This window comes from Hibiscus syriacus, unplaced genomic scaffold, assembly GCF_006381635.1.
Source record: "Hibiscus syriacus cultivar Baekdansim isolate YM2019G1 unplaced genomic scaffold, ASM638163v2 tig00111164_pilon, whole genome shotgun sequence".
NCBI classification, from domain to species: Eukaryota; Viridiplantae; Streptophyta; class Magnoliopsida; order Malvales; family Malvaceae; genus Hibiscus; species Hibiscus syriacus.
The window spans coordinates 178,484-200,513 of NW_024063007.1; the positions used below are offsets into that span (position 1 = coordinate 178,484).

At 37.4% G+C, this 22,030-nt stretch overlaps 2 protein-coding genes across 6 annotated transcripts; one reads left to right on the forward strand and one right to left on the reverse strand.

The window, feature by feature from the left end:
• The first annotated feature begins 12,908 nt into the window (after window positions 1-12,908).
• LOC120155123 (ATP-dependent Clp protease proteolytic subunit-related protein 4, chloroplastic) lies at window positions 12,909-14,608 on the forward strand. The gene is made up of 5 exons (XM_039166691.1): window positions 12,909-13,081; window positions 13,288-13,491; window positions 13,679-13,734; window positions 14,152-14,278; window positions 14,395-14,608. Exons 1-5 carry the CDS (start codon window positions 13,079-13,081, stop codon window positions 14,482-14,484), a joined length of 480 nt encoding a protein of 159 aa, XP_039022622.1. The 5' UTR covers window positions 12,909-13,078; the 3' UTR covers window positions 14,485-14,608.
• Window positions 14,609-15,712: 1,104 nt separating this feature from the next.
• On the reverse strand, window positions 15,713-21,713 carry LOC120155121 (GATA transcription factor 26-like). Of its 5 annotated transcripts, none has more exons than XM_039166685.1 (9): window positions 21,458-21,713; window positions 21,165-21,218; window positions 19,410-19,772; window positions 18,198-18,630; window positions 17,902-17,977; window positions 16,840-16,943; window positions 16,400-16,586; window positions 16,203-16,323; window positions 15,713-16,102 (listed from the first exon to the last, which is right to left on the reverse strand). In XM_039166685.1, exons 2-9 carry the CDS (start codon window positions 21,202-21,204, stop codon window positions 15,795-15,797), a joined length of 1,632 nt encoding a protein of 543 aa, XP_039022616.1. In that variant the 5' UTR covers window positions 21,205-21,218; window positions 21,458-21,713; the 3' UTR covers window positions 15,713-15,794. The 5 variants fall into 5 exon arrangements, with proteins under 5 accessions (XP_039022616.1, XP_039022619.1, XP_039022617.1 ...); XM_039166688.1 differs by having other exon boundaries at window positions 16,203-16,317; window positions 17,902-17,974; window positions 21,458-21,506; XM_039166686.1 differs by having other exon boundaries at window positions 17,902-17,974; window positions 21,165-21,713.
• Between the last annotated feature and the right edge of the window lie 317 nt (window positions 21,714-22,030).

The window sequence follows — 22,030 nt, forward strand, 5'->3', positions numbered from 1 at the left end:
GCATGGCGATGGTTCCAAATACACTTTGACAGGCTTTATTTGGGCCTTTAAGGTAAGAATTTGTATATGATGTTTCCAAAATTATAAGTAATTATTAACAATTACTAATGTTTGTTATTATATTGTTTGTAGATTTGGATATTTGAGGCCTTTCCCGCCATGAAGACATATGCAATAAAAACTTCAAATGATATTCCCAGGGCTATTTCCTGGAAGAGGAAACAGACCTTGTAATGGGAAGATTTACTACGGTATACGACAATAAATAATGTAAGTTAACATAAATACTACCATATGTTTATAAACAAGTTATTACTAGTACACGTTTAACTTTGTTTGAGCTTTTATATTGTTAGGAGGCCAACACTCTTCTACAGAGGCTGACACCCACGGAAGCTGAGCTTGCCACTGATTGGTGGCAAGCTAGTAAGCATTTTTTTGATGGAACGGTTGATGAGCAGCCTCCACTTCGGGAGCCATCACCTCGCCCAGAGCTATCACCTCACCCAGAGCCATCATCTGATCGACCCGGCTATACACCTCCACAACGACAGCCATCACCTATTCTGTCACATCATCGAGCCTCTTCTCCACCATCACCGCAAGATAGGCGACCGGCAAAGATGCCACGACGTTTATCTCCCTGTTCTCCACCTCCACCTCAACGGGATGAGTTAGGGGAGTTACATGATGAGGTCAATGCCTTGCGTGAGGAGGTCGGTACTTTACGCAAAGACGATGGTGCATGGCGTGTTGAGGTGTCTACATTACGCGGTGAGGTAGCCGCTCTACGTGAGATGGTAGCATCGTTGCAGAATGAGGTTCATACTCTACGCAACGAGGTAAGTTTAAGATTTTTCATACTCGTAATTCATTCAGTTGCTGCCAATACTGCTAAACTGTTTTTGTTAGTAGTTGTTTTTGGTTTTGTTTTTGTCTTTTGGTTGAAGTAATGCAATCCATTCAAGTTTCAATTTGCAGAAGAAGAATAGTTTACTTTCGCAACACGAAAATGACTATCGCAACGCGGAAATGGCTATCGCAATGCGAAATGAAAATCGCAACGACAAAATCGCAACGCGAAATGAATATCGCAATGCGATTTGTGTTTCGCGTTGCGATTTTGTCGTTGCGATTTCATTTCGCGTTGCGATTTTCATTTCGCATTGCGATAGCCATTTCCGCGTTGCGATAGTCATTTTGCGTTGCAATTTTAAGTTTCGTGTTACGAAAGTAAACTATTCTTCTTCTGGAATGTTTATATATGTTGTCCTTTTAAATGTTTATATAAGTGCTTACTTCTGGAATGTTATCTGAGCATTTTGTGAACTATGATAGAATAATGATTTGGGTGAATACAATGCTAGTTTGAAACATATTTGTCTTTGTTTAATATCATGTCTGTTTATTTACTGATTTATGTATTAATTTTTTTTAGCGGCCCGATAAGGTGGATGTTTTACGTCGGGTTTTCCTTACACGACGGAGTTCACGCATCAGACGGCGTGGACGTGCTATTACGTCTCCGTTCACCCCAATGGTGCGAAGACTCCGCAAGAAGAAGCCCGACTCACCGGTCATCCCTCAAGAGTCCCTTCCAATCGTTCAAGAGGCCCCTATTCTCCCTCAAGATTCCCCCCACCGTTCAAGAGGCCACTGTCATCGTTGAAGAGGTCCCTCCCACCATTCCAGAGCCCGATTCACATGGGGTAATATATCGAAGTATTGAGAAACCCCCACCGGTTCCGGACATGATGGATGAGAGTTGGCTCTCGTATGAGTTACCGGCTAGTACCATTCCGGTATCTGAAGTGGAGAGGAGACAACTACCGGAAACAATTGTGGATAATACCCTTTGGGCTAAGACCGCAGTTGATTTTTATCTACATGAGCGGAGCCAAGGGTGTTACACTGACATCAGCAAACTCAACGATGAAATGTTTTTGTTGCTTGATCGGTCTTGGTGGGGTGTGCTATTAGGGGTTGAAGACAGTGGCTATTTGGATGGGGAGGTAAGTCTTATATTTGTCTTATATATGATTTTGATTAATTTGTTTAAAAATTAATGTAATTCACTAATATATGTATTTTTTTGTAAAACAACATATCGATGCGTGGGTGTCACGTCTACTAATAATAAGGAAGCTTAGGAAAAATAAAAAAAATTCGCTATATACAATAATGCCGACGGCTTTTCACGCAGTTCACTTGAAGAATCAACGAGATGAATCATTTTTGTTGGGCAATGGACAAGCTAAACTTTATCATGCATGGTGGCAGGTCGATAAGGTTATTGTTTATTTTTTAAATTTTTTAAAGGTGTTATAAATAAGTGCGCAAATAAATGAATTATTACTTATGATCGCATGTGTTTATCCCTGTTTTGGAACGTCGTCATTGGCTTCTCATCCAACTTCAGCTCCCATCCCTGAAGATAATAGTATATGACAGCATGATCAATTACATATCACTGTCTGATTTGAGAGATATTTTCAAGGGATGGGATTAAGTATTGGAGTCATTCTGGACACAAGAAGCCAAAGAAGTTCAATGTCACAGTTGTCAGAGACGAGACCGCGCCACAGCAATCGCCGGGAGCCAGAGGGGATTGTGGTCCTCTCGTATGCCTTTGCTTGACGCGTTTGACGACGGGAAGCACAGAGTTTTTACCTCCCACCGATAGAGATAGAGCTGCAGTAGGCTTGTGGTTTCGGCATTATATGGCTAGAGCAATATATTCGAGACGCTGCCTACCTGCATCCGCGTTATGAAAGTGTCCATTGTTAATTGGTAAGTCAAATGCAAGTTTTGTTAACATATATACTCCTTTTGGTTTGAAAATGTTTGGTTAAGTACCTAGAATTCAATAATTTGCTGTTTGTATGTTTTAGATGTGTAGGAAGTCTTGTTTGAGCAAATGTTTGGTTTCTGCAGGTTAATCCTTAAGTGAGCTGCGTGAAATGGATGTACGGGGTCACAAAGTTGTTGATTCATTGATTCAATAATTGATGAAGAAATAAGAATTATTATTATTTTTTTGATTGTTTAATTGATTTGTAAAAGATGATTTGTAAATGTTGATTTGTTTAATTGATGTGTACATAATTTGTGTTGAAATGTAATAGTTGATTTGTTGATTTTCAATCTGCTTTATGTTGAAGGCAAAACAGACTATCGCAACGCGAAATGGCTATCGCAACGAGAAAATCGCAATGCGAAATGAAAATCGCAACGAGAAAATCGCAATGCGATTTTCATTTCGCATTGCGATTTTCTCGTTGCGATAACCATTTTCGCGTTGCGATAGCTATTTTCGCGTTGCGATAGTCAAATGAATGTCTAATAAGTGATGACAACTGAACAGATCATAGCAATGTTCAAACTCAAGTTACTAATACATACCTAACTGAAAATGTTAAAAGTGCACACATAAAATACACATAATGCAAGTTTTGTTAACATATATACTCCTTTTGGTTTGAAAATGTTTGGTTAAGTACCTAGAATTCAATAATAATTGTTAAAAGTTTATGCATGTTAATCCTCGTTGCCTTTTTCATTTCGCATTGCGATTCTATCGTTGCGATTTGCATTTCGCATTGCAATGGTCAAATGATTGCCTTTCGCAACGTGATTCTGACTTTCGCAACGAGATAATACAGAATCGCAATGCGAGTTTCAAAGTTCGCAATAGGTTTTAGTTTCGCAAGCCAAATTTTTTGTGTATATATATACGCAGCAGCAACAACTCATAACCTAAATCCCTAAATCGCAACTCATTCCATCTCCATCTATCACTATCTCCGACGACATCCGTTCCAATATCCAACGACATCCTTCCCCATCCGGCAACAGGTCTTAGTTTCGCATCTCGTTTGTTTAGTTACAACCATGAAATCATCTAATGTTGATCATGTTTGGATAGATTTGTGTTTTGGAGGGTCATGGGAGAATGTTCATGGTGTTTTACAATATATGCCTTTACCCATGAATCTTCAACTAAAACTGTCATTAAAGAAGTTAACTTATGAAACCCTAATGTTACGTGTTTCAAAGAAATTGAATTTAGAGCCCCTAAGTGGATTTAGATTATCTTATCAGAGAAATGGTAAAGTTTATTTGTTAACCGACAATGAAGATGTTGAACGATTCATTGCTTACATTAATGTTTAAAGTGATGATGTTACATTGTATGTTGTTGAACCTACAAGTAGTATTGTTGGGTCAATAGCGGGTAGTAATCAACTAAGTGGGTCTCAAAACCCACAACCTTTCTCTAATCCAAATCCAAATCAACTTTCAGCACCAAATTCCGGTTTTCGTATTATCCAATTAGATGATGATGAGCCAAGAGAAAAAATTGTGAGTACTAGTCAGTATTCGAAATTTGATCTTGGTCAATACCCGGACTTTGATATTGGTCAATACACGGATTTTGATGATGTTTCAGAAGAAGAAACAGACCCTGCGTGTAATGATTTTGATATTGGTCAATACCCGAATTTTGATGATGAAACACCCGTTGCCGAGGAAGATGTTGTTGATGATAATGAGGAGGAAGTTACGACTGTGAATGAACATGTTGAACATCCATTCTGTAATTCATATAATCCTGAAGAAGAAAAAGAAGAAGAAAAAGTCCCCGAAGAAAAGAAAATGCCACGGGAGTATAATTGGAATATGCCAGAATTACTTCAGTTACCGGAAGAAGAGTTGGCAAAGAAAGCAGTTGATTGTTACACAAAAGTTATTCGTATCAAGAAAGATGATTGTTTTGATACAAAGGAAGACTTGAAGATAGCTTTGTATACGAAATGTGTGGAAGATGGCTATCAACTAAAAGTTAACAAATCAAGCAAAGATCGTTTCGAAACAATGTGTACGATTGACAAAAACTGTACGTGGCGTATGATTGCAAAGAGGATAAAAGATTGTGCAATGTTTCAAGTTAGGACTCTTATTGATAAACATACATGTTCAAGAACCCAAGTTTTTCCTCGCCATAGACAGGCAAACAAAAAGGTGTTGGGTGGTTTTCTGATTGAGTTAATATTTTTGAATGGCAGGGTATATCGGGGACATGAAATTATGACTGACATGAATGCTCGGTTCAAGATTAGTATATCATATTCTCAAGCTTGGAGAGCCAAATGTTATGCCTTGGAATTGTTGAGGGGGTCGCCAGAAGCATCGTTTGCCCAACTGCCGGCTTATTGTCACAATTTAAAGCTGAAAAATCCTGGGTCGGTAACTCATATCAAAACAGATAGAGATGGACGCTTTGAGTTACTGTTTATCGCCATTGGTGCTGCGGTTAGTAAATCAATATAATTCTGTTGACTCATTTCTGTTAGTTACATGCATTTCACATTTAAATGATTATATTTCTTGTGTATATTATTTTGTAGATTCGTTCGTTTATTACTTGCATGCGCCCAGTTATTATAGTTGACGGAGCACATTTGAAAGGTCGATACCTTGGAGTAAACTTATTAGCAGTAGCCATGGATGCTAACAATGGGATATTGCCAATAGCTTACGGGGTTGGCAAATCTGAAACCTCTGATTCATGGACATGGTTTATGGGGCATCTTAGGGATTGCATAGGTCCTATTAGCAATCTGACAATCATATCCGATAGGGCAAACTCAATTGACAACGCTGTTAGAAGGTGTTTCCCATATGCTTTTCATGGACTTTGTGGTGTTCATTTGTATAGAAATCTAAAATCAAGGTCTGCTGGTATAAAAAAGCACAAATGGACATACTGGAAGGCTGTAAAGGCTTATCGGGAAGTGGATTTCAATAAGCATATAAACTGTTTAAGACGTGTTTTGCCTCAGTGTGCTCAAACACTAGAAGATGTCGGGTTTGAAAGATGGTCAAGAGTACATCAACTTGGAGCAAGATATGGTTTCATGACGTCTAATAGTGCAGAATCAATTAACGCTCTAAGTCGTCATTTCCGGAAATTACCCATTACTATGTTAATGGAGTTTTTTCGAGCCTCTATTCAACAGTGGTACTACAAGAAAAGAAACCATGCAGGTATTATTTCTTTGAATTCGTAACTTATCATATATTTTACTAAGTATTATTTATTTAAATTTACAGGAACATTGGAACATCGTGTTACACCATGGACTGAAAAAAATATAACGAAACGTGTTGTGAAGTCAACGTCATGGAGAGTTGAACCATGTTCAAACACTTTGTTTGAAGTACTGGATAATAACTTAAATGGGCTTGTCGATCTAAATGCAAGGACGTGTAGTTGTATGAAATGGCAAACATCTGGTTATCCATGTGGCCATGTTATAAAAGTTGCTCTTCATCTAAACCAAGATGATTCAAGCACATACGCTATGGATTGCTACACTACAGAAGTATATCGACATACTTATGCCGAGATTGTCTACCCTATTTCACATCCTTCTGAGTGGGACATACCAGATGACTTACAAACAGTTTTGCCACCAGCCATGGACAGAAGGCTACCTGGCCGACCAAAAAGTCACGATCGTATACCGTCTAAGGGTGAAGAGAATAAGAGATCGACATGTAGTCGGTGCAAGGAAAGTGGTCATACAAGGTTGATATGTGGATCACCAGTGCCATCACAATCATCTTTTCCTCTACCAAAATATGGGTCATCATCAAAATCCAAAGCTCATATGGTGTCAAGAAAAAGGCAATCAAAATCGCAATCATCTTTAAAATCCCAATCACAACTGGCTTCACCTTTTGGGACTGTTAACTTAGGTGATTTTTAAATGCAAACGTTGTATTATGTTGATTTTATGTGTGAACTTTTAACATTTTCAGTTAGGCATGTATTAGTAACTTGAGTTTGAAAATTGCTATGATATGTTCCAGTTGTTATCACTTAATAGGCAATCATCTTAATGTCCATCGCAATGCGGAAATTACTATCGCAATGCGAAATGAAAATCGCAACGAGAGAATCGCAATGCGAAATGAAAATCGCAACGCTAATTTCGCAATGCGAAATGAAAATCGCAACGAGGGAATCGCAATGCGAAATAAAAATCGCAACGCGAATTTAATTTCGCGTTGCGATTCTCTCGTTGCGATTTTCATTTCGCATTGCGATAGTACTTTTTGCCTTCAACATAATGCAGATTGAAATCAACAAAATCAACCATTACATTTCAATCAATTAAACAAGCACAAATAAGAATTATGTTAACATCAATTAAACAAATCAACTTTTACAAATCACCTTTTACAAATCAATTAAACAATCAAAAAATAAGCAATAATTATTAGAGAAAATAACACTTCTACTATTGAATCAACTTTTGCAGCCATACATCATTTTCACGCAGCTCACTTCTGAGATTAACCTGCATAAACCAAACATTTGCTCAAACAACACTTTCTACACATCTAAAACCTACAAACAGCAAATTATTGAATTCTAGGTACTTAATCAAACATTTTCAAACCACAAGCCTATAAACATACCAATTGTTTATGGACATTTTTATAACGCGGATGCAGGTAGGCAGCGTCTCGTATATATCGATCTAGCCATATAATGTCGAAACCACAAGCCTACTGCAGCTCTATCTATATCGGTGGGAGGTAGATACTTTATACTTCCTGTGATGAAACGGTCCAACGCCAAGCATACGAGAGGACCATAATCCCCTCTGGGTCCTTTCGTTTGTTGTGGTGCGGTCTCGTCTCTGCTAACTGTAATATTGAGCTTCTTTGGCTTCTTGTTTCCAGAACGAGTCAAATAATTTATCGCATCCAAGTATTTAGCCAAATAAGAGCTCCATCCCTTAATAATATCTCTTAAATCAGCCAATGATATGTAATTTATCATGCTGTCATATACTATTGCCTTAAGGGATGAGATCTGAAGCTCGACGAGAAGCCAATGGTTACGTTCCAAAACAGGGATAAACACCTGCAATCATAAGTAATAATTCATTCATTTGCGCACTTATTTATGAATACCTTTAAACTCAATCTAAAATAAACACTAACCTTATCGACCTCCCACCATGCAGGATAAAGTTTAGCTTGTCCATTGCCCAACGCAAATGATTCATCTCGTTGATTCTTCAAGTGAACGGCATTAAAAGACGTCGGCATAATTGTATACCGTGTATTTATTTTATTTTCCTTAAGTTTCCTAATTATTAGAAGACGTGACACCCACGCATCGATATGCTGTTTTACAAAAAAAGACATATATTAGTAACTTACATAAATTTACAAAAAAAATAATCAAATGAAAATATAAGAAAAATATAAGACTTACCCCTCCATCGAAATAGCCATTGTCTTCGACCCCTAATAATACGCCCCACCAAGACCAATCAAGCAACAAATAGATATCATCATTGAGCTTGCATATGTCAGTGAAACACCCCTGGCTTCGCTCATGTAGATAAAAATCAACTGCGGTCTTAGCCCAAAGGGTGTTATCCAGAATTGTGTCCGGTATTTGTTTCCTCTCCTCTTCAGATACCGGTATGGTACTGGCCGGTAACTCATACGAGAGCCAACTTGAATCCATCATGTCCGACACGTCAGAGGGTTTCTCAAGAATCCTACATATGACGCCATGTGAATCGGGCTCTTGAATGGTGGGAGGGACCTCTTCAACGATGACAGTGGCCTCTTGAACGGTGGGAGGGGACTCTCGAGGAATGATAGGGGCCTCTTCAACGATAGGAGTGGACTCTTGAGGGATGATAGGCGAGTCGGGCTTCTTCTTGCGGTGTCTTCGCACTATTGGGGTATACGGAGACTTAATAGCATGTGCACGCCGTCTGATGCGTGAACTCTGTCGTGCAAGAAAAACCCGACGTAAAGCATCCACCTTATCGGTCCGCTAAATAAAAATACAAATATCAGTAAATAAACAGACATGATATTTAAACAGTGAAAACAAAGATAAATATATTTCAAACTTTCAACCAAAAGACAAAACAAAGACAAATACTAACTTCACAGTGTTAAAGTAAAAAGTTTAGCAGTTTTGGCAGCAACCGAATAAATTTACTAAGCAATCTAAGTGAAATGGTTAATTTAAGTGAGATTACGAGTAAATTTATCATCAAGTTAAATATGGAAAATCTTAAACTTACCTCGTTGTGTAGAGTATGAACCTCATTCTACAACGATACTACCATCTCACGTAGAGCGGCAACCTCACCACGTAAAGTAGACACCTCTACACGCCATGCACCATCGTTATCGCGTAGAGTACCGATCTCCTCACGCAAGACATTGACCTCATCATGTAACTCCCTTGACTCATCCCGTGGAGGTGGAGAACAGGGAGATAGAAGTCGTGGCACCTTTGTCGGTCGCCTATCATGAGGTGATGGTGGAGAAGAGACTCGATGATGTGACGGGATAGGTGATGGCTCTCGTTGTAGAGGTGTATAGTCGGGTCAATCAGGTGATGGCTCTGGGTGAGGTGATGGCTCTCGAAGTGGAGGAAGTGGAGGCTGCTCATCATTCGTGCCATCAAAAAAACGCTGACTAGCTTGCCACCAATCAGTGGCAAGCTCAGCCTCCGTGGGTGTCAGTCTCATTAATGGAGTGTTGGCCTCCTAAAAATATAAAAACTAAAACAAAGTTAAACGTCTACTATTAATAACTTGTTTATATATGATAGTATTTGTGTTAACTTACATTATTTATTGTCGCATATGGTATTAAGTCTTCCCAATCCAACATACGTTTCCTCTTCCAGGAAATAGCCCTAGGAATATCATCTGAGGATTTTAATGCATATGTCAGCATGCTGGGGAAAGCCTCGAATATCCAAATCTACAAACAATATAATAACAAACATTAGTAATTGTTAAATAATTAATTATAATTTTGAAAACATTATATAGAAATTCTTACCTTAAAGGACCAAACAAAGCCTGACAAAGTGTATTTCGACCCATCGCCCCGCAAACTTTTGCGGTCATCAAAGGCAGACGACAACTTAGTCCAGGTAGCTTTCCATATATACGAACCCCACGGAAACAGATTCCATGCATTTAGGTCCTCTACTAATAATATTAGCTCCTGAGGAATAGGTTGTCTGGCCTCTCTGCCTAAAAAGCCGGCATACAAAAGTAGTAGAAGGCATACTCGGACAACATCGACGTCATTCATCCGAGTAAAACCATCTTTCTTATTAACAATTTCTTCATATCGTCGACGTGTAAGTTCGGCTTCTCTATTGACTCATCAGGAAAAACCCTGGATAACCATGATGGGCGGGTGATATGACGAGTGTACCGGCCTACATCATCGTGTCCGAATCGTAGACCAGTGATTAAGCAGAACTCCTTCCGCCCAAAACAAGTATACGCCGGTGGAAAATGAAACCATATCTCTTCCTCATCACGTTGTATACTGTCGGGTAGATCGCTAGTCATAGTCTGAAGCCACAAATGGGTCAAACTAGCATCTCCACCCGGATGTTGTACTCTCAGCCATGGCCCGAAGCAGGTTTCTTCAAACAATTTTCTTTGTGCAGGTGAAAGCTTCGAAGCAATTGTAGTGGCTAGGCTAACTTTATTCCTTAATGTCAATGAAGCCGAAAAAAATTTCTACAAAAAAACAATAAACATACCAAGTTAGATATACCAAAAATTACACTGTCAAGATATACCAAAAACAAAACAATAAACATAAATAGTAGTTTATTCTTGAAACTAAAATTTGCAACACTGTTTTTATCTTTTGGTTGAAATAAAAATCGCAACGAGATAATGAGAATCGCAACGCGAAAATGACTATCGCAACGAGAGAATCGCAACGCGAAATGACTATCGCGATCAGACAATCGCAACGCGAAATGAAAATCGCAACCGCGAAATAAAAATCGCAACGCGAAATGAAAATCGCAACGCGAAATGAAAATCGCAATGCGATTTTGGTTTCGCGTTGCGATTATCTCGTTGCGATAGTTATTTCCGCGTTGCGATTTTCATTCTCGAAACTATTCTTCTGCATTACTTCAACCAAAAGACAGAGCAAGATAAATACTAACTTCACAGGCTAAACAGTTTAGCAGTATTGGCAGCAATCGAATGAATTTAATAAGAAATCTAAGTGAAATGGTTAATCTATTATTGAAATTACCAGTAAACTTATCATCAATCTCAATATGAAAAACCTAAAATAATGCAAAAATTTCAAAATAAAAATAAAAAAAACTAACCCTCGGAGGTTGATTTTCCATTTCTAAATGATTGTGAGGGATTTTTGACTGTGAATGGTTGTGAGGGATTTCGCCGGCGATGGGGACAGAAATCTTCGGAGATGGGGACGGATTTCGCCGTAGAGAGTGAGAGATGGAGATGGGACTGAGTGTTGTGTTTTTGGGTTTGAGGTTATGAGTTGCGATTACTGTGGACGATTCAGTTTCCGATTTATTAAGAAAAAATTCGTGTTTGGAATTTGAAAAAAAAATACGCGTTAATACGAATGGCGCTATGTAAATCGCGTTGCGAAAGTCAGAATCGCGTTGCGAAAGTCAGTATCTCGTTGCGATTTTGTATTATCGCATTGCGATAGTAAGTATCGCATTGCGATAGTCAATATCGCATTGCGATTTTCCCAATTCGCGTTGCGATTTACTTATTCGCATTGCGAATTGGGAAAATCGCAACGACATTGTATACCATCGCAACGCGATTTCCAACTATCGCAACGCGAAATGCAACGCGAATTTGCGATAATGGAGATCGCGTTGCGAATTAGCGATCGCATTGCGATTTTGTTGGTCATTTTGGAAAATGAAAAAAAAGTTGGTTAAAATCATATATTATATGGGATTTTTGGTCACTGAGGTTATTTTCTCTATTTTTAATGAGAATTTTCTACATACATAAAGATTCAAGCTCAAAATATATTTAAACGATCTAAATTAATTTTCACTCTAACTAATCCAATGGTATTAATGGGCCGTTTGGTTCACGGCATACAACATTACTTGGGGAATAAAATCCTTATTCTCCTGTTTGGTTGGTTGGTAATCTTATTCCCGGTAATCTTTTATTACCAACAGTTTTTCTGTGGTATATTATCGGGAATGTGATTACCCTCTTTCCTTAGGTATTGTTGGACTAAAATGTCCTTAATTTTTTTTCTTTTCAAAATTATCCTTCTTCTGTCGTTGAATAATAAAAATTTTATGAAGGTTAAATTACAAATTTATCTTTAAACTATTTTAGATTTACAAAAAAAATTCCATAATTATAATTTTATATGAAGTTCAGGGGTTAAAATAAAATTTTATCATTTCATTGAATTTATTTATCTTTTCAATTTTGTAAAAATATTATATAAATTTTATGAATTTAAAATATTTAAAGAAAAATATATAAATTAATTATAGTAAAATTATAGTAGAATTCAACTTGTTAAAAAATAAATATATAATAAGGATAATTTTGTAAAATATACATTTTAATAATTTTTTATTTATTTAACCAAACACGATAATATTACTTTTTTATTAAATCAAACACAAAATACAATATTCTTAATAATCTTATTTTCTGATAATTTTGTTATTTATACTATAATTTTACGTTCCGTAAATCGCAAATTTTAATTGCCAAAAGTAACAACGGAGGCCACAAAAGTTGAAAGACTCCCTACTAGACGACAACGTTTTACCATGAAAAAAAAACTGAAGGGAAGAAAAAAGAAAAAACGTTTCGGGCTAACTCGAACCTTTTCCGGATTCCGTATCGGATTTGATCCGATATCATTCTCTAACTTCTCTCACACACTCATCCAAAACACTGTTCTGTTCTCCCGAAGCACTATAGCCCTCAATGGACTTTGCCGTCCAGGCGCACATGTTGTCACCACCAACAGCCGCACGAATCGTAAACCCTAACCGAACCCTAACGTCTCCTACTTCGACTTCCCTCCGAGCTTCTCTCTCCACCAACTTCCTCTCTCCCTTTCCCGCCGTGGCAGCGTCGCCGGAGATTTCTTCGGATTCAAGCTACGACCCGACGCTCTCAACCCAGCCTCTCTCTCCCGGTCCAAGCCCAGACGTGGAGTCGTCACCATGGTACTTCCAAATCATTTTAATTTCATCTAAATTTCCTTTGGGGATGTTTATTGGTAGTGAAGTAGGCAATTTTTATTTTATGAGAATTCTGAAAATTATCATTAATACTAGTTTGAGTTATTATTTTAATTTCGAGTATTATATGACAGTTGAGTGCAATTGAATAAATTCATTTGTTTTGTGTTTTCCTGGAATTTTGTGGATTGGTTATTCCGTTTTCGAGGGGAAGTGCATGGGAGCAACCTCCACCGGATTTGGCATCGTATTTATACAAGAATCGGATTGTTTACTTGGGAATGTCGCTGGTTCCTTCTGTCACAGAGTTGATACTGGCTGAGTATCTTTACCTTCAATATGAAGATGAGCAGAAGCCTATTTACTTGTACATAAACTCCACTGGAACAACCAAGGTATGATTTTGTTACAGGAACAACCAATGTAGTATTTTCCGTGATTATTGGCATTGGATTCTAAATGAATGCCAAGAAGTGCAAAGTTATGTTTAGATTTTCTTTTGCATTGTTAAGATACTAAATTGTTGCATTTATTTGCTCCCTTTTTTCTAACATTACTAATAGGATTTTTCACTACTTTCAGGGTGGTGAGAAGCTAGGTTATGAGACTGAGGCCTTTGCAATTTATGATGTTATGGGGTAATCACACTTTTTGCTTTTTAACTTGCGAGGTATTTCATAATTGGCTTGTTTCATGAGCTGCACAAAGTATGCATTTATTAGGTGCTTGAATGATCTGAATTATCTTCTTGGATTCGGTGTGGTAGTTTCAATGTCAAACCCCAGCTGCATCTACTACTGATAAATTGTGAATGCATCATTCTTTGTGAATGATGATAAGGTCTTTTTTACCTTCCACATTTCTATTGCAGTATTTGCTTTCAGTCGTGATGAGCGCCAGCTACTTGTGGATTTTCTTCTTTCTAGAAACCAAGTAGATACTACCTACCTTAAGCTTCGAGCATTTTTGAATGTATAACATTCTACAAACCACTGTACATCCTTGTCGTTCCTAGCATTAATTATTGTGTTTGTGGATACTTTCTTTTGCTGCAGGTATGTTAAGCCTCCTATTTTTACTCTCTGTGTTGGAAATGCATGGGGTGAAGCTGCATTTCTTTTAGCTGCTGGTGCAACAGGAAATCGTTCTGCTCTTCCTTCATCTACAATAATGATAAGACAGGTTGGTTGTCAGACAGTGGATCTCCGATGCTCTAAACTATCAATTTCTTCAAATATGTTGGATGCAGTTGACATAAATGTTTAATATTCTTTACTTTTCCCTCTATCACTCTGCAGCCAATTGCTAGATTTCAAGGTCAGGCAACAGATGTTGACCTTGCAAGAAAGGAAGTTAAGAATGTGAAAACAGAGTTGGTAAGAAAATAATCTACTTAGTTAAGGATTCTAATTATACACCAAACTTACATTTGGAAACTCCATGGTCCTGTCTAAACAGCTTTCGGTTTGATTGCTAAACTTACATTTAGAAATTTACTCATTAAAACGCCGCAATAAGTCCATTTATAGTGGCATTTATTAGAAAAACGTCACTATATATATAATTTTTTGGGGCTTTTTTGGGAGGCCTGCGCGGTCACGCAGTTTGCGCCGGGCCAGCCATGGCCCTGGTCGAATGTGAAACTGAAAAAGGAAACATAGAGAACCGGAATGGACATGTTGATGGAAACTGCAGAAGAAGTGGAGGTCGATGAAACTCAGTTGCCTTGGCGGGCTAACCGGAGATCATGAGACAGCTGATGAGGTAATAAATATATGAAAACCGTTACATCAATTTAGTTATCATATGTGAGAGTTTTGGCCTCCACCACAAGTTCCACCGCTCGGATTTGTGAGAATCGAAGTCTTGACTTCAGATTTCATATTTTTATGTGTTCGAAGGAATTCTTATGTTCGAGATCCTTCGCAGTTGATTCGTCTCTTCCAAAAATAATTTTAGATTCAAATTTTGTTTGATCTATAGAAAGTGTAGATTACAAGTACTGATGATAATTTGGTGATGATGTTTCTTTTATGAAGTTGTCAACTTCATGTTGAAGAAGAGTCGATCGTATGGTGTAGGGCATTCGACATTAAAGCCCGATTATGAATAACAATGACTGCGCAAACCTTGGTAAATAGCGAGTATGTGCATCACAATGATTAAAGAAACATTTTCAGGGTTAATAAAAATAAATCCTTTTTTCTTACAAAACAGGGTAGAGCAACATCAAATCCCTGAACTTCCTATTTTTTTAAAATTTGATTCATAATCCATTCTTCATTTTCATTAGCTCAAAAGTCATACCAAAGGATAGGTACCAACTTTTGTAGGTCATTCCGGATTCGTAAAGCAAAATCTTCCCTGCCTTAACCCACCAAATCATCCCTACATATATATATATATATATATATATATATATATATTAAAATCTTCCTTTGATTTCATGGATAATTCACATTCTAAAGTGATCATGGAGTATATAAAATGTCTGTATATCCAAAAACTCCGAAGATTACCATCTCTTTGCATTTTTTTTGGGTATATATTACATTATGTTGTCGACCTATACGAAAAAAGAAACCCACCTGAACATTCGAAGTTACGGAAAGGCATAAAAGAGCAACCATCAAACCTAAATCACAGTCTTTGGTGTTTGACATGCAAAATATGTAGACCCTGGTCATGGGATCTCTTGCTAATATGGATTCACAAGATGTGAACGTGCTGAGCTACTACTAGTGCTTGCCTGTTGCCCGAAACTTAAGGTAGGATGAAGCAGTTCCGCCTGTGGGAATGAGCCATTGGGTGGCACATCCAGAAGCAAATCTTGGTCGGAACTTTCATCGACGAAATGCAGAGAATCCATCACGAGAGAGCCACCAATAGGAGGCAAAGCGAAGAGGCTTCTCGGACTAAAGCATGAACCATCGTCGTCTATGGCTTCTTTGTTTTCATAAGTAGCCTTCATGAATACCTTTTTAGGGAACTTTAAGGAACTTGCTTCTGAAAATGAAAAAAAACCATGTTAACAATCACAACAGCTCACAAGATTATTAATTGATTTATCTTGTGCAAATAATAGCAGCAGAGAAAATATCTAAACCTGGAAAATTTTGGCTTTGGCAGTCACGTGATCTCTTCATAATCGCCGAATTGTTCGATGTAACGGCAGTTGGTCCTCTAGCAATCACAGGCCCTTTAATACTACTTTTACATCTCTGCAGCTGAGAAATGCAAATATGCTTAGGCATAGTGAGCAAAGTAAGTTCATTGTCAACAAGTTCATGAACCAATTCAAACCTTAAGTACATGACTGCGTTCCACCCATTGTGATTTCGTCAAATTAAATAATGCAAGTCTCTTCAAAGTCTTACAATCTTCGGCTTTCACCCCCGGGACAGAGATATTAAAGACGCCTTCCTCAAGCAGTTGCTGGAAGTAACAGAGGTTATCCTTGAATTGAGGGCTTTCAAACATGCTTTCGAGGCTGCAGGTGCAAGGACAACCATCAGTGATTCCAGATCATGTTTCTACTAGTGATCGTCCCATTAGAAACTTACATTACTGATTTTTTCCCTTTTTCTTTTCCGGAATTATCCGATTTCAACTATATATGCTTCAGATACTATTGAAATAGAAATAAAAACAAAATTATCATTAGTGAATGCATTCCATTTTGCACAAACCATGAACTAGAAAGGTGTTATTTCCCCATGTTGATAAAGGTGTAAAAGAGATACCTATCGGGGAGTTTGGCAATGTCGAGTGGAGGTAGATACTGAAACAATAGCTGCTGCTCTTCGTTTGTTAAATGTTTCACAAACTCCTCGAAGTTGAGGATATCCTGCTCCAATCGAATATACAATCACAAATGGATAATGAACATATGTGCTGTATATTGTAATGTGAAATTTTCATGACGATCCAAATTTTGCTTAAGATCGAAGAAGCACGAGTCAAGATTTGTGAAACATCCAGAGTCACTATATGCATGCAAACTTACAGGTTCCCAGGGATCAAAAGACTTTTTTTAAACAATATAGCAGCTCTAGAATTGAGTTATAAAGCTGTTTCCAAGAATAGGCATGAATAGTGAAGGCGATTTGTTGGAGTCCTCCTCCAGTGAATTTTTTTAAGTTGAACGTGGATGGGGCTGTTAGTACGGTTGGTATGTATGCTGGAATAGGGGGTATTCTCAGAGATTGGAATCGGGATATTCTTTTTTCGTTTTCAGAAAGTGTCGGTCCTTCTCCTACTATCCTAGCAGAGCTGAAGGCTATCAAAAAAGGAATTGACCTATTTGTTTCATCACAATGGGCTTCGAAGGGCAGACTAATTATTGAAAGCGATTCAAAGATAGCAGTGGATTGGATTAAAGACCAAGCTCTTGCACCTGCTTTTCTGTCAAACTTTGTCAAGGAAATTGTGTCTATTGTTTCTGCTATTCAGGCTCTTGTTAGGTGGATTCCTAGATGGTGTAACTGTGAGGCCGATAAGTTAGCAAAGGAAGGAATTGGGTAATTTTTGTCCTTGCTTAGGCAGTTGTGTAAGCCTTAAGAGCAAAGTACCCTCAGGACTGTTTTTAAGTTTTATGTAGTTTGCAAGACTGTTTTTAAGCCTTATGTATCTGGTTGATTATCAATAAATTGATGCACTCTTTTCCTCCTTCCGCTAGTTGGTCCTACCTTAGGGCAGAGGACCACTATGAGGGAGGTTTTTGATGAGGCATCCTATTCCTATCAAAAAAAAAAAGCTGTTTCCAAGAAAAACAAATACAAGAAAAATGAAACAGGGGAACTTACATTTAAATCTATGTTACACAGTGGTGACTTATGACTTTCCAGCATTAGTGATTTTTCATGTTGAGCCTTGTCCCTGCCGAAACACCAAAAAGAAAAAGGAAAAATTTATCAAAATGAAGGCACTATTATCCAATTTCTCCTCCCATTCCAAAAAAGCTATAAGCTTAACTTACGTCCCATGATTCATGAACCATGAAGAAACTATTCTAAAAAGTCTTCCCGAGGAACTGCGGAGCCAAAGATATTATTTGCAGACTATATTGCAATTTGTAAAATATTATGGCGAAAAGATTTACCTCTTAAATTGCTCGTGCTGCATTCCAGGTCCAGCTGGATTCTTAGCCTTTTCGATTGCACGTCCTAAAAGTTTCACGGCCTTGATATCATTGTATGCAGAGAAATTTGAGGAATATGAATACGCCTCATTCACTGAATATTGTTTGTTTTCAACTGAAAGTGAGCTAGCTTCAGATTCCTCATCTCGAGCTATTGAGCTAGGATGTCTAATTAGAATGCTTCCGTGTCCAATCTCAACAGAAACCATGGGTGTTTCACTCTCAAAAAGTAAATCCTCCTCAGATGATCCAGAGAAATATGAAGACTGTTGTTCATGTAAAATAGTATACAAATCTTTTGTCAGTTTCTCAACTGAAGATTGCTTAGGACGATTTAAGAAGGTCCTTTCCATAGAAGGCACCATTGACTTCCGCACGTTAGATCGAGCAGACCCTGGAAAAAGATGAAAGAGAATATGATTTAAATGTATTTCACGTCATTATAAAAGTAAAAACATGCAATGAAGCCATCAATATCTGCCAAGATCAACCTGACAATGTAAATTGTAATGGTTATATTTCTAGGAAGATATACAACCGTTTTCGTTTATGCCAAGTACGACTGTAAATGAGACGAGACATATCGCGAGCTACTCGAGATCGACTCGGTCAAGGCTCGATAAATACTCGGATCAAATGGACTCGACTCGAGCTCAACTCGAATTCTTAATAAACCGAAACGAGCTTCTTGATACTCGACTCGAAAAGCTCGTGAGTAGCTCGAAAATATAATATATTAAGATTTTATTTTTTTTAAATAAATTATTAATAATATTAATATTTATATGTTGTTTTTTTAAATACAGTAAGGCTTACATGTATTTAACGTTCATGTTCGAGTTTGAGGCTTCAATCTTATTAAGTTTAAGAATTTTTTCCCCTTCATTTCGAGTCTTTTCGAGCTGCTCATGAGCTTCAGTTCAGGATTTCGAGTTCGAGTCGAGCTTAAAAATTTTAAACTCGCGAGTTTTCGTGTCGAGTTTTGCTCCATTTGAGAGTTTTCGAGTCGAGTCGAGCTCAGCAATACTCGAGCTCGACTCGGCTCTTTTACACCCCTAATGCCAAGCACGACACTCGTGAATCTCTCGTAAGTTCACAAGATGGACTAAACAAGTAAATCACTCTCAAGAAGTCAAAACAGCAATGAGGAACACCGATGGCAATGTGTTCAACCTGTGAAGTCACTTGCATCTGCGCTGCCAAACTGGGCATAGTTTTCAGAATTAGATATTGCGGATCCAGAACTCGATCTATAACTAGTATCTTCATCCACAAACCTACAGAAACCCTGGTTGTAATCAGGGGCGGCAACTGCTGTCTCATGATTTGGTTTTCTTTTCAGCAGTTTGATTTCCTTTTTCTTATTTATAGATATGCTCTTCATTCTGGAAGTCCTATGATCTTGATAATCATCAGGTTCAACCCGAGAATGAAGTGGGGTATAGTCTGCAAGGGTCCCTTTAGTCCTCCACCGCGACCCACATGCATTGCACAATACTGGCTTCTCAGGAGGTCCATTGCGCCATAAAGGAGTGCCTATCACAATGCAATGTCGATAGTAAGTATAATACTATTTAAAGATAAGGAGATACCAAAACCGTGCTATGAGTATGGCAAGAGCCATGAGCCAAATTTTATAGAAATGCTATAGGGGCAAAACTCGAAAGGAGAAAAAGAGTGCAACGATAGGATTAGTATTTTATTGGATAAATTCAAAGACAAATGCGGCATCAGATAAATCTTCTTCAAATTATGGTCAATACAATATATCTTTACCCTAAAACAAACTCAGGGTTGATGCCCTTGCCTCAACCAAGGCAAACAAGTACACCAAAGCTTCCATTAACACTTGTACTCTGACACATTTAAAAATAAAACTCATATCAATGACCAGAAAAAGAATACAGATGAAATAACTTGAGTTGCACTAATTGGTGCAGAAACACCATCTTCCACGAATATAAAACCATTCTAATTTTAAGAGTGGTGCAATAAATTTTCAGCTGGAAGTCATTCAGAATGTTTAACTGCAATGACACTTTTGTGGTGAAGTGTTTAATGGCCTAAGAGGCAAAACAATGAACTTGAAAATAGAATTGAATGCTACCGATAACAGAAAAAGTGTAAAACAATTATTTAAAATGGATATGAGTGCAGCCCTGCAAAGTGGCTCACATTGATTGACAATTCTTATCAACAAAGACCAAAAGCCGGTTTAGAGCAAGCATGTGAGTACCAGCTCAACAGCATTGGAATTTAAAACAACGGCTTATTTATGAGACTAGAAAATGAGCACGAAATCTATCAAGACCGGAATGGAAAGTGCACCTATAAAGGAGTCAAACAATGATGCTACAAGGACATACATTTCTATGAATTGAATGGCTTGATATTTAGGCTTATAGACATCTATGGAGCAATGGGAAAGCAATTCCGATTTAATGTTGAATACGAAACCTGCCATAATTCAATGACATAGGCTCTGCAATTCCCCAGCATCCAATAGAATTCAATCTCACTTTGTGAGAAATGTTGGAAAACCAGAGTCAAACAGACCAACCCCAAGAGATAAAAAGAAAAGAAAATGAATGAGGTAGAAAGAAACCATTAAATTCAATTACAAACTCAAGTTCTAGGCTTTACATGGATCGAGAAAAAGGATATTTGTTGTTCTAAATCCATATACAAACAGTACAACTCAAAGAACTGCATAATTTGTAAAATCTATTATCATTGTCCATGTAATCTGGTTCTTTTCTGCTCACTGTTATTCCCATGGAATCATAATCCATCTAAGCATATAAATCACATAGAACAAATTTTAAGGGGGAGGGGAATTGAACAATTACTTATACCCAAGGTCTCAAAAATGTTTTTTTTTTCATTTTTCTTAAAACTTTATATTTAACTGGAGAAACAATAACTCACTTGTAACTCCACAGTGATTGCAAGGTCCTTGCTTGCCCATGTCTTTCTCTTTGGCTAAAGGGAAGAAAAATAAATCACAGAACACAATTTACAAACAACAAAGAGAAGAAAAAAATTATTGATAAAAACTTTGACTAAAAATTGAAAACTTTTTTGTTTGATTGGTTTCTTCAAGCTCTATATGACATATTCAACAGGGCATTAAAGGCTTCTCTGCAACAACAAGAACAAAAAAAAAACAGAAAGGTAGTTTAGTTTGCAGAACAAAGCAAAAGCTAAATAATGAAAACTACCCAGAAGAGTTTTGTTATCTTTTTTATCAGCCCATAGAACATAATTAAGGGGAAAAGCAACAAAAAAGCCAAAAAATAAAGAAGAAAATAAAAATATTTAGAGATGGGTATTTGAGCTGGGACTTTGTACAATCCAATGAGGGGGGGAAATAAAGGAAATGGGTAATTAGAGGAATCTAGTAAATGGCTGTGAAAAGAAGAAGCAAAAATGCGAAGGAAGATAGAAGGGAAAAAGAGAGAGAAATAGAGAACTGTGTTTTATGTTTGTAGGTATTGTATGTGATGTATGTACATTAACATGATACAAAGTGAAAAGACATGTTGAGCTTCCTTTAGCATTTATTTAATTTTAGGGTAAACTACCTGCATAGTCACTAAACTATAGGGGTAGTTCTATGTTGACTATTGAATTATAAATTTTATCAATTAATCCATTAAATTATTAAAATCATTTCAATGAAGTCACTGATTATTATTATTATTTTTAATCAAAAGGAAGGCCAAGGCCAAAATTAAACAGTGACTAGTCTGCAGTACGGGGACCAAAAGCATCCCTAGATAAGAGTTCTTGTA

What these genes read in the sequence shown, in the direction of transcription:
- LOC120155123 (XM_039166691.1), top strand. An exon ending in ACTCCACTGGAACAACCAAG is followed by an intron (nt 13,492 to 13,678) that starts GTATGATTTTGT and finishes CACTACTTTCAG; the next exon opens with GGTGGTGAGAAGCTAGGTTA. An exon ending in GCAATTTATGATGTTATGGG is followed by an intron (nt 13,735 to 14,151) that starts GTAATCACACTT and finishes CTTTTGCTGCAG; the next exon opens with GTATGTTAAGCCTCCTATTT.
- LOC120155121 (XM_039166685.1), bottom strand. Translation starts at nt 21,204, where the DNA reads ATGGGCAAGCAAGGACCTTGCAATCACTGTGGAGTTACAA. An exon ending in CAGCACGAGCAATTTAAGAG is followed by an intron (nt 17,978 to 18,197) that starts GTAAATCTTTTC and finishes TTGGTGTTTCGG; the next exon opens with CAGGGACAAGGCTCAACATG. An exon ending in AACGCAGTCATGTACTTAAG is followed by an intron (nt 16,324 to 16,399) that starts GTTTGAATTGGT and finishes TGCATTTCTCAG; the next exon opens with CTGCAGAGATGTAAAAGTAG.